This window comes from Gossypium hirsutum, chromosome D05 (genome assembly GCF_007990345.1).
Source record: "Gossypium hirsutum isolate 1008001.06 chromosome D05, Gossypium_hirsutum_v2.1, whole genome shotgun sequence".
In the NCBI taxonomy this organism is placed as follows: domain Eukaryota; kingdom Viridiplantae; phylum Streptophyta; class Magnoliopsida; order Malvales; family Malvaceae; genus Gossypium; species Gossypium hirsutum.
Window position 1 is genome coordinate 30,879,441 of NC_053441.1, and position 17,900 is coordinate 30,897,340.

The 17,900-nt window shown below is 34.5% G+C and overlaps 1 protein-coding gene across 1 annotated transcript; it reads right to left on the reverse strand.

Moving 5' to 3' along the window:
- Positions 1-11,419: 11,419 nt before the first annotated feature.
- On the reverse strand, positions 11,420-17,897 carry LOC107904178 (3-phosphoinositide-dependent protein kinase 2). The gene is made up of 11 exons (XM_016830451.2): positions 17,481-17,897; positions 15,740-15,920; positions 15,545-15,597; positions 14,994-15,095; positions 14,816-14,924; positions 14,641-14,719; positions 14,005-14,170; positions 12,923-13,057; positions 12,655-12,809; positions 12,068-12,290; positions 11,420-11,899 (listed from the first exon to the last, which is right to left on the reverse strand). Exons 1-11 carry the CDS (start codon positions 17,697-17,699, stop codon positions 11,816-11,818), a joined length of 1,506 nt encoding a protein of 501 aa, XP_016685940.1. The 5' UTR covers positions 17,700-17,897; the 3' UTR covers positions 11,420-11,815.
- Positions 17,898-17,900: the final 3 nt, after the last annotated feature.

Consider the following 17,900-nt stretch of genomic DNA (forward strand, 5'->3'; position numbering starts at 1 on the left):
ATCGTGTATGATTAATTGAAGTATTAGAAAGTAAGTAATTTGTACATGTGCAAACCCCCTATAGGCGAACCCCTGTATGCGAACCCCTATAGATGAACCTTTTATATGCAAACCCCCATATGTACGAACCCTAATGCACAATTGCAAAATTTTCTTCTCCGAGAAAACCTTTTCTTATCACTCGGTGATCCTTGCTTGTTTGTTCATTGAAGTTTTGTCACCAACACGACATCTTGTCATTTTGTTCAATCAATGTTTGGACAACAAAATCTGAAAGGATAGTCTTTAACTTAGACCCTTCCTTCTTAGATATTTCACCCTTTAAACTTGGTGTTTTCTAAACAATAGTCCTGTTTCAGGTTCCTATATTATTTAGAAACTTCTAGAGTAATATGCAAAACTTTCATTGTGAAAGTATCATCATTCTAATGCAACATACTAGCAAAAAAGAATATAACGATGGATGAAATAGAATTGATTTGAGAGCAAGTTCGAAATGAATGAATTATCAAGGGTAGCAAGAATAAAAAAGGAATTGATTGGAACACGTATCTTGAAAAAGAATGAAGTATTCCAAGAACAACAACAAATTCAATATATAAATAGCATGAAGGTTAGGTGCCCCAGATATCACAGCTTGAACTTCTCTGTACAAACTTTAACTTTCCTGAGTTTGACATGTGTTTAGGAGATCTACAAGACTCTGTCGATGCCCCAAGATGTCGCCTTACCCTTTCAGGTATAGCAAGATCACCACATGCCCCAATCTGATCACTTTATGCCCCATTCTGATCAACATTTGAGCCGCCCTTCGGGTTTTCAACTCAAATCCCCTTTGGCCTAAGGTGCCCTTTGCGGGTTTTCTCCTTAGCCTCTCCATTGTTACTTTTTCATTTTTTTCATTTTTTCCATCTTTTTTTTTGACTTAAAGTTCCCTTTGCAGGTTTTCACCTTGTTCCTTCCTTCTCCTTTAAACGAAGTGTTTCTTAACTGGATCCAAGTTTATAGGATTGGCAATCTCACTTAGGATCAGTGCTCCTCTGAAAATGGTCTTCTTTACAACATAGGGACATTCCTGGTTTTGCATTCATTTCCCTTTAGAATCATTCCGTTAAGGAAGAATCTTTTTCAACATCCAGCCCTCTCGTGGAATTCTCTGAGACGAGCCTGTTTATTATGGGCTCATATTATTTATTTATGGTACATCTGACCCTGATGAATAGCTTTTAACCCTTTTTCCTAGGGCCAATTGATTACATCGCGATTGGATCCCTCCAACAAGCAATGAGGGGATTTTAATAGGTAAAACTACATCAATCCTGTAAACCAAAAAAGAGAGGTGTTGCACCAGTACAGATGTTCGAAAAACGATGAGGGCAAATAGTAATTTCTCATGCCAGTCCTTGTTCAACTCTAGGTAATTTGGTGACAAAATGTGGTGTCTGCTTCTGAATTGATTTCAGACCTCAGTTATCGTGCTATCATTTAAGTTCAATGCATTTTCCAATACCATCCTATTTGAAACTCTGTATCGGTATAGGATGACCTTGATCCATGAAGTAGCCTCTCAAAATGAAGCAATGCCTATTAGAAGTCTTCGATAATGGTGATGTCCATGCCCCATTTTGTTCAAAATTTGAGTCGCTCTTTTTCGTGTTTTCAACTCAGATCCACCTTTGGTCAGAGCGCCCTTTGCGGGTTTTCACATTGACCTCTCATTTTTCTTATTTTTCTTTTTTTCCTATTTTTGACTTTGATTTTTATTTTTATTTTTGATTTTTTGATTTTTTGATTTTTTTGATTTTTTGATTTTTTTACTTTTTTTATTTTTTGATTTTTTTTGAGTCTGAACTCATGAGATCAGGCAAGTCCTGGTCATGTTTTTCGACCAGAATCAATGTTATTCTAAAGTCTTCCCCATAAGATCTTCCACTTTCATCTTGTATGTGGAAAACCTTCTTTGGTACCAGATTTCTTTCATAGAGCACTTTTGGGACGCAACTATGACAAAACTTTGGATCTTCCTCTTTTAATCAGGATAGAATCCAACAACATCTTGAAGGGATGGAAACTTGACTTCAAATGGGCAAAGCTATGCTGATTCAACAAGAGAGGCATTGCCCCGGCAAAGAATTGCATCGTTCGCACTGTAAATTTCTGACATCGTGCTGTTGTGCAGGTTTTATTATAAGAATCGAGGCATACCCTGGTATGATCATACAAAGACATCTTTGAACTCTAGAGGTAACTCAACAAGGTCTTGCTTCATCTCTGTGGTCAGGTCAATTCTAGTCTTTACCAAGCTCACAATTTTTAATGATTCCTTAAGAGGTAGGATCTGTTTATCCTCTTGTTCTACCATCCTTAACAAGCTTGGAGATAAGCTACGATCTATGTCATCTTCAAAGTCATGAGATCCCTTTAAACACATGTCTCGCTCAAGAGGAGATTCAAAGTCTATAGTAGTGTCATTCATGTCGTTGATATCCAGGGACCTATTGTAGGTACAAAAGAATATATGAAGTTATGTACAATATGATTATGAATGAATGAAAGAATGATTTGGATGAAAGAATACAAGAATAAAAATAATCATTCAAGAAATTAAAGAATATTGGTTCAAAAGATCGCAAAGATGCATTCCATTAAAATAATGAGCCTATTTCACAAAAGACTTCTTGTTGCCTCTAGGCTGAAAGCAACAAGTGTGTTTTGAATATTACTTTAAGTAGGCTCTAAATACTACAGGGATTTCTTCCACAGTCCTATTGCTTAGAAAACTCCCAGCAAATATCTATCAAGGTCCCTTCTTTCAGATGTGAACATTCCCCAACTTCTTCATGCATTGTAGTCACCCCATTATCAATCATGATTGGGTAGCGAATCCCCTACTACGTTTGTTCCTAATGGGTCGTCAAATTTTACGATCCCCATCTTAATAAATCTCTTAACTAACTTCTTGAACGTAGTACACTTTTCAATCGAGTGCCCCGTAATTCCCGCATGATACTCGCATTGGGCATTCGTATCGTACCATTTAGGATATGGAGGTTGCATGGGTTTTAGATAAGAGGGAGATACCATATGTGCATCATATAAGTTCTAGTACAGCTCTTTATATGTCATTGGGATTGGTGTAAATTGGGGTCTTTCTTCATTTGACCTTAGATTGGATTCCTACCTTGAAGAACCTTGATGGTTAGTGGTTATTGCTCTTGCTTGTTCCACCGTGATTGGTTTAGAATAGCTCTCATTAAACACGCTTGCATTGTTTATCTCGTGCTCTTTCTTCATTGGGGCTGACCTCTTGGCGCTTTCTCCCGCTTCTATCTTGGCCCATCTTATGGCGTTCTCTATCATTTCTCCAGACATCACTATGTCTGAAAAGCTTTTAGTGGCACTGCCCAACATGTGATTGAGAAATGGAGCTTTCAAAGTATTGACAAAAAAGCATAGTTATCTCTTTCTCTAAAAGTGGTGGTTGAACTTGCGCAGCCACTTCCCTCCATCTCTGAGCATATTGTCGGAAGCTCTCATTAGGCTTCTTTTCCATGTTTTGTAATACAATTCGATCGGGTGCTATATCCATCACATGTCTACACTGCTTCATAAAGGCCTGTGCCAAATCTTTCCATGAATGAATGTTGGCCCGACTTAATTGGTTGTACCATCTAGCCGCTGACCCGATCAAACTGTCTTGGAAGCAATGAATCAACAATGGGTCATTGTTGATGTATCCGGTCATTCTCCTACAGAACATAGTGATATGGGCCTCGGGGCAACTAGTCCCATTGTACTTCTCAAACTCCGGCACTTTAAATTTGGGAGGGAGCACCAAATCAGGTACCAGACTCAAATCTTTAGCATCTATTCCTCGATGGTATTCGGTATATTCCATAGCTTGAAACTTCTCCTCTAACCATTTACATCGGTCTTCTAATTGTTTTGGTAGGTCTACTCTTGTCTTCTCTATTTCTGCTGCGTCGTCGAGATCCGAAACCACGGGATTAACAGGATTATCCCTGGGATTAGAACCCGAACCTGTTGGGAAGTTCATCGATGCTGGGGCACCAACTTAGTATTGGGATCTAATGGTGACAGGTACCCTCTATGGGTACACCCCTGGTTGCGTCTGGTCATTAGTTGGGGCGAAACCTAGAGGGTAGGCAGGGTCTTCGTGATCATCCCCAGAATTTACCGCGGGGCTCTTCCCCTTATCGTGCCCTCCAGCCGTAAACTGTTTTAATTGATTCAATAATTCTTTTTGGGATGCTTCCATATCTTGCTGCAGTTTGGCTAGTTTTTCTTGCATCTGTTCTTGCAATTGCTCTAATTTCTCTAGTCTTTGATCCATTTCTTTGGTTCTCCGGCGAGTACCGTAATGATATCTAGTTGACAGATTTTCGTTGATTTCCAGGGTAACTGAAATAATTTTACCTAATTAGGGTCACTTTGTGAAAATTTAATGCATATGATGCAATGCAATGAAAATGCATGAAATGAATGCAAAAAGAGACGTTAATTCTTGGTTCAATTATATTAGAACAACTTTACTAGAAAACAAATCTCTTTACATAAAGTGGATATATATACGGTTTTTTTGCCCTCATAGGCAGAGATATTCGATCCTCTTCTTCATTCAAGCGTTAAGATAAATCTCATGAACTCTTCAAAAGGGAGTATCTTTTATCTCCTTTTCGCTCGATCCGGGCCGTGACTCATTGCTCATTCATCCTCGTGATGCTCATTGGCTTCTTTTTAAGAAAGTTCAGCGGCTCTCGAATAATCTTTGTCACCTTGAATCCTCGGGCAATGGAGCAATAGTTGTGCTGTCCTCTATTAAGTTATCATCCTTCTCTTGTTGTGTTTTCTCAGAACATATTCGGGCCACCGTATTATTTTCCACTTTATCAGAATACCCATTTCCTTATGACAAGCTCTCTATTTAACAACCAAACCTGAATCAACACCTCTTTATGATGAAAATGCAATGCAACCACAACCAAAATAAAAGAAAACAGGTTAGTACAAAACAGAAGCAAGTGGGAATAAATAGAATACCTTTTCGGGTGAATACTAGGGGTTCGAAGTGGTTCTATCTAGGGTGGGCTTCTAAGGTTCACTACATGAGGTTTGGTTCTAAAGTAAGGGGTACCCGAACCAGCAGATTCCTCGATCCTCACCCATTATAGGCTCATACGGACCGAGTTCGGTTCAGGGGAATACATTTCCCTATGGCTGCACGGAGATGAAAATCTCACGAAGACATAGGTACGAATGTATCCCGAAAGTGATCCACTATCCTGCACAAAGGTGAAAACCTCACGAAGGACTAGCTTCTCACTCCCACTTAAAAGGGTATGACCAACGGTCATGCAATGCAATGTGCAGAGATATAAAAATTTAAAATACAAAACATTATGAAAACTATAACTCAAAACAAATGAAATGCAATGAGAGGATCGTATATTTAAATCAAATTTTCAACTTTCGACAAAAAGACAATAAATAATCAACTCGTGGCTTGACTCTCTTATTTAAAGTCCCCAGCGTAGTCGCCAAGCTGTTGACACCATTTTTTTTATTGAAAAACGGGGTCGACTTGGGTTTTGAAAAATGAATCGGGAGTCGCCACCAATCCTTTTTTATGAGGTGTGATTGGATCACCTTAAAATTGGTTGTTTTTAATAAACGGTTTGATTTTATTAAAACAACAAGTTTGGTCCACGAAATTCAGAAAAACGGGTTCGGGAGTCTGTTACGCACAAGGAAGGATTAGCACCCTCGATACGCCCAAAATTGGTACCTAGTTGATTACTTAATGTCTTAATGTCGGAAATTGAGAACTTTGGAGAATTTTAAAAATATGATCATTTGTTTTAAAAGACTTATATGAAACAAATTGATTGTCTAAAAACCCATATGATAAAATTTAAAAAGTATATCCAATTGTTCGAGTTAGATGAGGAAATCGTAGCCCAATACATTAGGGCACAATTTCTCAAAATTCTAAACATTGAATATTACTTTTATTATCTTTAAAAAAATCTTCATTTCGGGAAAACAACGTGTCATATCCAATGCGTTAGGACACAGCATGTTGAATTTCCGATGATGATCTTTTTATTATTTTTTAAAAAAAAGTAATCTCGATTATTTAGGTTCGACGAAAAAATCGGAACCCAATACGTTAGGGCTCGATTCTTTTGAAGATCCCAAATACCGAGTATTACGTATATTTTTAAAATTTCCAATGGATGTAATGGAATAACAATAATAATGATGTAAGTAGAATGATACAAGCAAAACAAAGGATAAATAAATAAGAAGACAAATATATACCATGATCGCAAGTATGTAAGCAATAAGGTTAAGACATTCATTCTAAATAATGAAAATGTAAGTAAAGAAATAAACAAAGAAATAATAATATAAATATATATAGGTACGTACATATATAAAAATAAATTATAAAAAAAAATACACATGTATACTTTAAGCTTATAAAATATAAGAGTATGTAAACATCTATTTGTATATATATATAAAGCTAAAATAATAAGAAAAACTAATTAATATATTAACAATAGTAATGAATAAATAAAAGAAAAATGAAACTGATAATAATAAATAGTAATAATAATATTATTATTATTAAAATAATTAATTAAACAATAAAACTGCTAAAAAACGAATAAAATTGAAATAAAAACGGAAATACGGGGTAAATTTGAAAATAAAAAAAAATACGAAAAGGACTGAAATAAAACGCGCGTCAAAAGGAAGGAATTGATTGGGAAAATATTCCCAGCCTTCAAGTGCATCATTTCATGCAGGACCAAAATGAAACATGTATAAAAAAATGGGGTCAAATTAAAAAATAAATAAACAAGCAGAAGGACTAAATCAAAACAAATTAATAATGAGGAGGGACCAAAGGCGCAAATAGCCCATTTCATGAAAACGCGCGGATCCCCCCTGAAGCAGGTCGGATCGCGCGCGGGTCATAAGGGCTAAACGGCGCCGTTTCATTCCTGGTATAAATGTTAAAAAAACCCCTAAAAATAGATTTAACCCCTCTTTAAAAACAAATTTCAGAGAGTTTTGGAGCCCTCTCTCTCAAATCCCCAAATCCGGCCATTAGGGCCTCTCCAGCTTCCGACGACGGCGAAGGGGAACTCCGACGTCTAGCTTGCGGGCCGATATAGGTAAGCCGTCCTTTTTCTCTTTTATCTATTAATAGTTTTTTTTAAAACGATTTAAAAAAAATAAGCAAATAATCGACGAAAAACGAAGAACAAGAACAGTATTTTTATTTCTGATCTTTTTTTAAAAATCCCCCAACAGATCTAAAGATTGGTTTTTTAAAAACCGATTCTCCCCCTAAAAAAACTGTCCCTTGGACTCAAAAGACCACAGAAGGAAGAGTGTTTCGTACTTTTCTCGGTCCGATTCCAACACCAGAGAAGACCTCCAGCGACAGGCTTTCGAAACCGGTAAGTACCTCATTCCCTCCTTTTCTGTTTTTGTATAAAAGAAGAAATCAAACAAACAAAATAAAATAAATAACAACATAAGAACAGAGAAAAAGAAAGTGGAGTCAACCTTTTTTTTGCTTTTATTTCAGTTGTTGTCTAAAATACAAATATAGTGTTTTTTGCCTTTATAACCTATCTATTTCTATTATTTCTATTATTCTTTGCTGCTCTTTGCGTGCTTGCTCTGTTTTGTAGGTGTCAGAGAAGCTGGTGGAGCAGGTGGCCGAAGTAATGGCGATGGCAGAAGGTAGGTGACGGCGGTGGCGGAAGTCAGGAGGCAGGTGATGCAGTGCAATAGGGCTAGAGGGATTAGGGTTTTCTTTTTCTCTGATTTGGTGTTAGGCTGCTGTAGGGTTTAGTTGGGTATTGGGCTAGGTTTTGGGATTTGGGTTTAATTGGGCCTGGGTAGGTTTTGTTTTTGTTTGGGTTATGGGTTGTAATGGGTTAGGTCAAAATGGGCCTGTACAATATATATATGCATTATAATTAATAAAAGAAAATAATTTTTATATGTATATGTTATAAAATAATAACAATAGTTATAATAATAGAATAGGTAAGTGGAAGCATGCAAATTAATACTAAAAAGAATAAAGAAAAAGAAAGAAAGAAAAGAGAGAAGAAGTCACGCACAGCATAAGGGGTTTTAGATTTCAAACTTCAATTGGTTAGTTAATTTAGTTTTTTTGTAATTTTTATATTTTTAGAATCTCGGTGTTAAGTACTACTTGATTCATGTTGTAATTTTAGCATTGATTAATATTTAAAATGTTGTTGTTATTAAATAGTTTTAGTATTAGGAATTAAATTGATTGATTTTTAAGCTAGAAATGGAAAAGGATTAAATTGTAGAAGAAATTATAAATTTTGAGTAATATGGACTAAATTGTAAAAATTTTGAAATTTAGGGGTTTAATCAAAAATGGAGAGTTAAATTTAGTTTAAAGTAAATTTTGTATGAAAATATAGGGTTAGTTATGAAGAATAAAAATTAGTCTCGGTTTAGGAACTAAATTGAAATTTAAGCAAATACTGAGTAAAAATTTAAATATTCAATGTGAAATTAAATTGTGTCATATTAATGTATTTTAATTGTTTTAATTTCATAGCTAACGTCGTACCAGAATCCTAGACTATAAAGGGGAAGGATAAAATCGACGTCTAATAGCTCAGAATCCACGGTTTGTATTTCTATAAATCCGAACCTAGTTGTTAATTATTGTAATTTGATTTAATGCATATGGTAAGTGATTGAGGTGAGTATTTGGCATTTTGATAGTTGATTGAAATGGATTGAATTGGTATATACATTATGAAAGTATTGATTTATTTGAATTGAAATGAATATATGTGCAAATATGAGAATTGGATATTGGTTGTATTTGAAATGTGACATTAAACCCTATTAACTGTATCGAGCTGAGTCGAATATAGATGGCATGCTATAGGATAGGAAGAGTTTAGGGATTTCTTCGACTTCGAGTTGATGAGGCACTAGGTGTTAATTTACTTCGATTTAACCGATGAGACACTAGGTGTCAGTTTATATAGCGCTAGGCGCAGTCATTACTTTAGATTTATTCGATGAGGCACTAGGTGCCAAACTGGTGTGCTGGTTGGATCCGTGTATACGTCAAACGTTATGTCTTTAATTGTTTGGATTATAGAGATATCACTAAGTTTTACTCAGTGTACGGTTTTGTTTTTCCCGTGCACAGGTTAGGTACTTCTCTTTTGATCACCGATTCAACATCCAACAACAATCTCGATTTCAAACATGGTGATGTCTATCTTTTGTAATGGCATGTACCTAGGATGTGTTTGGGTTTTTAATGAATTTGGTATAGATTATGTAGTTGAGTTTGAGTATAATGTTGGTTTGGTATGTATATAAACATATGTTATGTTCGATGCCATAATTTGGGTATGTTGTTTTGAACCTAAGATTGTTAGATGTTTGTGAATTTACTAATGATGGATTGATAATATGTGTTTGATGATGTAAATGTGGTACCAATGAGGGTACATTGGTTAGGCACCTAGGATGATTGTTTTGGCACGTTTTGAGTGTGTTTGATCGTGTTTTGAATGGATTAAACGAATGGTATTTGGGTTGCGTAATGCCCAAGCAAGTAGGGAAATGGTAAACTTATTATTTAAGGCACATTTTAGGTCTACACGGCCAAACATGCAGGCGTGTGAATTGGCCATGTGAAACACACGGCTAGCACACGGGCGGTGTGGCTTGGCCGTGTGACCCAAGTCAGTGAGTTATACGGGCACGAACACGGACTAGGACACGGCCATGTGACCCTTGTAGTGAAATTTTTCTAACTTTTTCTCAAAATTTTCAAATGTTCCCGATTTAGTCCCAAAACGTTTTTAAAGTGATTTTTAGGCCCTCAAAGGCTTGAATAAGAGACTCTATGCATGTTTAAGGATGAATTATATTATGATTATTGTAATGTTTTGAAACCAATGAATTAGATTACGTTTATTTGGTAATGCTCCGAAACCCTATTCCGACGACAGATACGGGTTAGGGGTGTTATAATAACATCTACCTGTTAAAACAGTGATTCGCTAAAACAACCAAGTTCTTAGAAGAACTGATTTTTTATATTTTATTTTAACTCTCTATAACAGCTTTTCACTTATAACAACAATATCTATAGTTATGTTTTTTTATTAAATTAGTTTTCTATAATATATGGTCTAAAATTTTAAGTAAAATTATAGTTTTCATATAAGCAATCCTATTAATTATCATTTATTAAATGAAAATGATAACTAAAATATTATTGCAACAAAATAATTAAATTTCACATGAAGAAATCTATTAATCATATTTTATTAAATGAAAATAATCTTCAATGAGCGGAATTAAAGATATCAATTCAATAAACTATTAAACATCCTAATTAAATATTCTACCATGAATTTCAAATATCATAAACTTATAAATTAATTGCTTGAATTTAGAAACTCGTGATAAATTAATTAATTTTATTTGATAACTCATATTGATTAATTAAACTTGTTAGATTTATGAACTTTATAATTAATCATGTGAAAGAATATACAATAAGATATGCATAAAAGCATTAACACATGCACATGTTATACGTCTTCTAATTTTGTCAACTTAATTCTCACTTTTCTTTTTTAACGTAATTCTCACTTTCTTTATTTGATAAAAGTTCACGAGACAAAATCTAGGCAGACAAATAAAGCTATTATGGAGAAAGTTGACTATAATTCACATTAGTTTGCTGCAACTTAATTTTATGATTATCTCTTGTTTTCTTAAATTCAAATAAATAATTAAATTTCAGTTCAATTTGTTCAAAAACATTAAATAAAATCATAATCACCATTAAATATTAATAGTTTGATCCAACATCAAGGTTCTAACTTAATTCTCAATTAATTTAATTTATTGGTCTTCCAAAATTTCAATTCTTCGTATCTTTAAATTATTTCAGGTTTTATTCAAAAAAAAATTATTTCAGGTTTTTAACTAAATAGTAATAATGAAGATTACGTTGTAAAATTAAACTTTAATTTTATATATTTTCATATTTTTTGTAGGATGAATGTTTTAACAATTTAACCTCATATTTTATATTTTATTTATGTAAATTATTATATTTTAAGCTTGAAGTAAATTAAAAAGATTTTACTATTTACATGATGTAAAAAAACCTTTCAATTTATGTAAAAAACTTTGAACTATTCAGTATATTAATATAAACAATATTTTAGATCAATATAGTAAAAATATCAGATTAGTTTAAAAACTTGCACAATAAATACAATTATATCAATAAAATTCATCGGTTCAATCATAATTCCACCATAAATTAATTCTCAAACAACTATTTCATGAAAATATTTTTCATTAATGACTTTGAAACATCTACTTTCAATTGAAAACTGTAATTTAACAGCAAAATCACCTCTTCTTTTTTCTTTTTTTCCCTATCAAAATCATATTTTAGACTGTAAATTCATATCAGACAAGCTTGAAACATGTAGGAAAACCCTTATAACCTACATGCATACATACATACCTAATTCCACAAAAGAGTGGATGAAAGCTTAATGTGAACCGAAAGAGCAGCCTACACCAGAAAACAGCTGTTGAATCAAAAAAGTCTCAAGCCGTTTTCATGACATAAACGTTTTCTTCGAGATGTCGATTGTTTAAACGGCTCTTGAGTTAATAATATCAGAATGTCTGAAGAATGTGCTTCATGACAATGAATAAAATCACTTCACTGGTTTTGAAGGCCCTCGATAGCTTTTTTCCACTGCCATGCTCTTTGTTTCACATCATCGAATGACAATACCTTTTTTGCCTGAAAACACCAAAGAAGAACGCATCAAAAGCATGAATAAAGTAAAAGGTAGTTTTGAATTTTTCTTTGTCACTGGCATATAAGAAGCAAAAGGAACACGAAGGACTAGGGAGAATGTAAATTTGAGGAATTCATTTCTATCCTATTTTGAGATTTGCACGGACTTACCGTGCAAATTTTAAACTGTGATGGACTTGTGACCTGGACGCTGAGGTCACTAGAATTGTCAGACCAAATAATATTCCCTTTTACAACCAATTTCGAAGGATTTACGTAAATCAATTTCGGCTTGTTGGTGAGGATAAGTTGCACCTTCTTGCTCGATAACTTCTGTAGTTTCTTCACCATTGAGATCATAAGAACTGATTCTCCCGGTTCCAAAAATTGTTGCCTGTTAACACAATGTAAGTCATCAAACAAGTTTAATTCAGTCAGCCACAATCTGGTGGATGGAAAAGAAAGGACAAAAACCATAATACTCAGATTACAAACTACAAAATCAGTATGTAACACAACTATCTTCAAGATAATGGTTCATGGTGAACTGATTGTGCTGTATCTATAATATTTTCCATAAGTAGCGAAAATGGACGAACTAATGAACAGTTAGGTCGATAAAAATGACTTGATGATGTTACTAAATGTTAATAGGTTCTGCAAGTCCACAAGTGGATGAGCTTGCAAGCAAATGTCTATGTCCTTTCAACGAAATCTAAGAACACATGCTGAAAAAATAGCAAGACATTGGAAAATACCATTTCGAGTCAAAGGAGTCAATTGAGGCCAATCTAGTTATATGGCCAGATGATTCAGCCGACAATGGTCCATCATTTTGTCTACCTGAACCATTTCGGAGGTGGGTTGGATTCTGTGAAGAATCGCTATGATCATCACCATCACTTGAATGAGCCTGAAATAAATAAAAAAGGATAATGACAATATTTTAGAATTTGCAAAAGACAAGATGCAAACGGAAGTCAAATTCCCCATAAACAATGGTTGGAAGCATGCATGGTATCATACCCCTGTCTTTAATGCAAGCTTCGGAGGGGTTTCTGCTCTTACATTACTCCAGTCAACTCCCTTAAAGAAAGGATGACTCTTGACTGCAGCATAACCATCGGGTCCAGCACCTGCTCGCCTACTGGGATCAATATCCTGCATCAGATTCGCATTACAATTCTAGGGCTACAGTTTTTATACTCATAAATCAAGATCATGCATGAGATAGAAGGATTTATCATGATAATGTTGGATGAGCATGACTTTGACCCTGTTCCAAAAAAGAAACCAAAGGAAAAGCAATTTGTATTTGAACTTCAAGATTATGGCCTATGAATTTGCCATGATGGCTCATTTGAAAATGCAGAATAGAGATAAGAGGAGAATATGACCAAAAGAGGAAGTAGCTAAAAGATCGGATAAAGGAGCAAGAGAAGAAGAGAAATGAAACACTCTCCAACTATAACAACCCTTCAAACAAATTAAACAAATATAAAGTTTCATGTAAATTACGAGGAAAATTTGGGACTGCATCATATTTAACCATAATATGATCATGTCCTCTTTGCATATTTGCCAACCAAGAAAAGCCTGTTTACTGGCAGAGGTGGGGAGACACCACAATAGGTTCATAACAAACACATTAGTTGGAATGCCTGCAGAATAATAGACTCAAATACATGCATCAACTCTTTCAGATTCCGGATTATTTGAAGTTTTTTGATTCAAAGATCCACCTAGTAGTGAAGTCAAATGAAGAGCACTTCAGAGACCCCTAATAACGTCAGCTAACAAAAATATTTGCACTGAGATTCCACCAAAATCTTATGACAACTAAAGATACATGGCAGAATAAGTGTCTAAAGCAATTTGAAAGGCAAATTTCTCATAATCTTACAAAACCATAAGTTGATTTCCATCCCCATTGCAGAGAACCCCATGCATATTGAAACCTATGCAGTTTCTATGCAGTTTCTAATTTCTCCGAATAATAACATAAATAGATAACGAAGAAAGAACTTCAAATTTCAAAGTCCTATGAATACAAGGTTATGGATGCATAGCAGAAACCAAATTAAAACTGGCATAAGATTGTAGCCTACCATTAAGCGATCAATAAGGTCTCTGGCTTCTTCAGAAAAATAATTTGGAAATCTTATATCTCTGGCTATAATTCTTTGAAATATAAGCCATTCACTTGAATCTTTAAATGGAGAAGTCCCTGAAAGCATTTGGTACAAGGTGCAGCCAAGTGCCCAGATGTCATTTCTGTTTGAATATGTTAAAAAGAACAAACTAGTTATCCTATAAACAACAATTTATCGAGATCAAGAAAAATGACCAACCTAAATCGCAAGTACCTACACTTGCATTATCTTGAAAACCAAATGGTCGGGTAAAACAGTGTTACTTAGGCTTGGGTATAGTCAGATACAGGTAATGTTCAGTTTGTTCAGATACAGGTAATGTTCAGTTTGTTCTAAGCTTTCCCCTTTTTCTGAGGACCCTTGAAGGATCACCGTCAAATTCCCATACCCATGTCGAACACTGTTTCTTCAATAAAAATGAAGACTCAAATCAACATAGGGAGAAAAAGGGAAAATGGATGTGGAATGGGAGTAAGGGGGAAGCAAAATGTTAAAGAAAACAAAGTTCAATTAGTTGTAATGAGGTTTAATGTTTGACGGTTTTAATCTAGATTGTGAGACTAATTCATAAAGTGACTGAAGGTCACTAACCCGAAAGTTGCTGGAGAAGAGTTAAGGACTTCAGGAGGAACATATGCAGCCGTCCCCACAAAAGTGCATGCTTTATCATCTGGACAAGGCATTAGAAACAAGCTTAGTGTTTAACATTCAAGAATACGAAGAAAGGGGTGTTTGTTTCTTCAATCTTTTATGACGAGGAATTTACCTGAGGCTGCATTGGGAAGGACTGTAATTCGGCTATCTTGCAGTGGCTTTACACTACCAAAGTCTGCCACCTTAAGATGGCCATCTTTGGTGAGTAGCAAATTCTCTGGCTGCCATAAAAAAGGCATTTAGCATATCTCAAATGTTGATGTAACAAAACAGACATGCTTGGGAAATACCTTAATATCTCTATGTATCAATCCCATGCCATGTATGTATTCAAGAGCATCTACAAGCTCTGCAGTATAAAAACGAGCTTCATCCTCTGATAAACGACCTTTCTGCATGAAATGTAACCAGATGGTGGACACTGAACATGAATAAACTAGCAGAGATAGGTGCAAATCACTAAATCACAACAATGAAGTTCAAGCTCAAGTGCAAATCACTAAATCACAACAATGAAGTTCAAGCTCAAGAACATTCCAGAAATCTATACTTTAAAACTAAGGGCTGGAAGGCATTTGCAACATTATGGAATGAATTTTAAAAAGCTTCAACAGTGATATTCAAGAAAAATTTATGATCATCCATAAAGAAGTATACATGACTATTCCAGATTAATTTGACAGGAAATCTGAAGCAAATATACAATGAACGATGGGTTCAATAATAATTCAAGAAGCCACAAATTCTATATCAAACAACTCAATCATAGTCTACCAGAAAAAAGTTGACACAAGGAACCCTTTTTTATGTCTGAATCAACTGCACGCTACGAATAACTTACTCTTGTTATTTGGTCAAAAAGCTCTCCACCTTCACAGGATTCAAGTGCCATGTCTTCACAAAATAATCAAAGAAAGAAACATTAAATGAAGACAAAAACTGAATGAACTGGAAATCAAGGGAGAAAAGTCATTGCAAAAACTAGCCAAACAAGTATGCACAACTACTGTTAATTGATACAGCCAAGAATACCTACACAGGGAAAAAGTATCTTGAAATGTAAAATATAGCCGCACAACACCGGAATGGTCCAGTTGATCGAGCACAATACGTTCCAACTTTACGTAAGCTGTTTTGTTTTCTTTGGTGATGAACTTTTTGTCCATGACCTTCAATGCATACACCTTTCCGGTATCTTTCTTCTTTGCCCTTACAACCTGAAGACAACATCAAAATCGTATTCAGAACAAACCAACGTGAATATGAAGCTCACATGAGGAAAAGAGCAAGCAGCATGGAAAATGAACATATATTAAGAAAATAATTCAATAGATATTTACCATAAAACTTTGAAAACATTACTTAAACAAAACCAAAACAAAAAAGGTGATAATGATGACTGTGCCCCAGGTCTATGTTCTGAATCATCTAAAACTCTTGACTAAAAGAAAGGATGCTTATTTATCTGCAAAGTCAACCAATATTTATATATGTATATATACTTAACATATCAAGCAGCAGCTACTGCTTTAATGGACAAATAGCCAAACCCTTGGAATAGATACTACAGCCCAAGTAACAAAGAGCAGATATCGAGGTGCCACATCGATGTGAGATCTTTGTACAAATTGTAGTTTTCTTAGGAACATAATTTCATGTAATGATTGTAAAGGTGTAACACGAAACATTTTTAAAAAAATTACTATCTGAATCATCTGTGCTCATCTTTATGATAAAGGCAGTTCTTTAACCAACCATACTATCTCTAGGACACGATAGAAAATGTTCAAAAAGTTGAAACATGTACTTCAGTTTATCCTGACAATCTCAAAATATCATAGAAGTTACTAATAAAAGAAACAATCACTAGTGTTTTCTAATATGATCAAAAAGGTATTTGTAAGTCCTTTAGCTTCTCAGAGGGTGGAAAAACAAAATAACAAAAGGGTCAAACAGATGAACACCACAAAAATGAACCGAATGGTTTATGATAACAATGTGTTAATGGACATCCTCAGGAAACCGCTGGTTTTTCCTATCCAACCGAGGATTTCTGTTATATGTAAGATCTAGAAACAAAAAGACAGCAACCTACAAAAGTTTGATCAAACAATGGAGGGAAAAGCTGACACTGGGAGCCACAAAGGCATGTGTTCCAATGGTAGGTGAAGCTGAACCCATTAGACAATAAAATATTTTCCACCCAACTTTATACCAAGCTATGTTACTTTAACTCGGTATGAGTACGAGATTCAAATATGTGTCCGAGACGGATATGTGCAATTTTTCATTTCCCACATAATTGGAGGAAGATCATATCCTCGTAAACATGTTGGACATGAGTTTTGATCACAAGTACTTAAAAAGAAAATTAAGATTTGAAGCAACATAGATACACCAAGCATAGCCTAAATATCAAGCATCTTCAGAAAGAAAGAATATACATCTTCAAGGAAAGAAACATGAAGAAAAATAAATGTTAAATTTTCTTTCCTTTTGCATCAAAATTTTAGGAAACTAAGGAGATTGAATGCCTTTCTATTCAAACATCTTATATCACTAGGAAAATTCAAAATCCACATAATTCACAAAGATAAGCTAAAAGTTATCTAAAAGACACACAATTCATCACAAATCAATGAATCATCACTGCCCATCTAATTTATAAAGCTAGAACATACAAATATAAATGAATAATCAAACATAAATTTTTATAAAAAAACAAAACAAAAAAAACCCAGAAATCCAAAACAAAAATGAAACGTTAAAAAGCTAACCTTTGAATAGGAACCAACGCCATAGATCTTGCCTAATTCAAAATCCTCAATGCTGAAATTCTCCTGAGGAGCTCTAAATGAAAAGCTTTTAGATTTCAGAATATTGTTGGAAGCTCCACCATTGGAAGAACTATTACAATTTTTCTCATCATCAACCTTATTATTATTGGTTCCTTGAACCCTAAGCTTTGGATCAACATCCTTCTCCATTGCCAACATTTCTCTCCCGAAAATTCCCTCACTTTTCTTTTAAACATAATAATAAGCAATTTAACAAACAAAAAAATTTCTTGGATGTCTGACGAACAGCTTTTTTGCTATTTTTGGTCCCAGTCAAAGAGGAATAAAAAAAGAAATTCTTTTATTGGGTAGATACTTAGATTGGATCCTCCTTTCAATTCATTCTTCTGAAAAAGTGAA

Coding starts and splice junctions, on each gene's coding strand:
- LOC107904178 (XM_016830451.2), bottom strand. CDS start 17,699: ATGTTGGCAATGGAGAAGGATGTTGATCCAAAGCTTAGGGTTCAAGGA. Junction 15,096..15,544: donor TTTTTGACCAAATAACAAGA/GTAAGTTATTCG, acceptor CATTTCATGCAG/AAAGGTCGTTTATCAGAGGA. Junction 13,058..14,004: donor ACCTTATTGATCGCTTAATG/GTAGGCTACAAT, acceptor AATCTGATGCAG/GATATTGATCCCAGTAGGCG.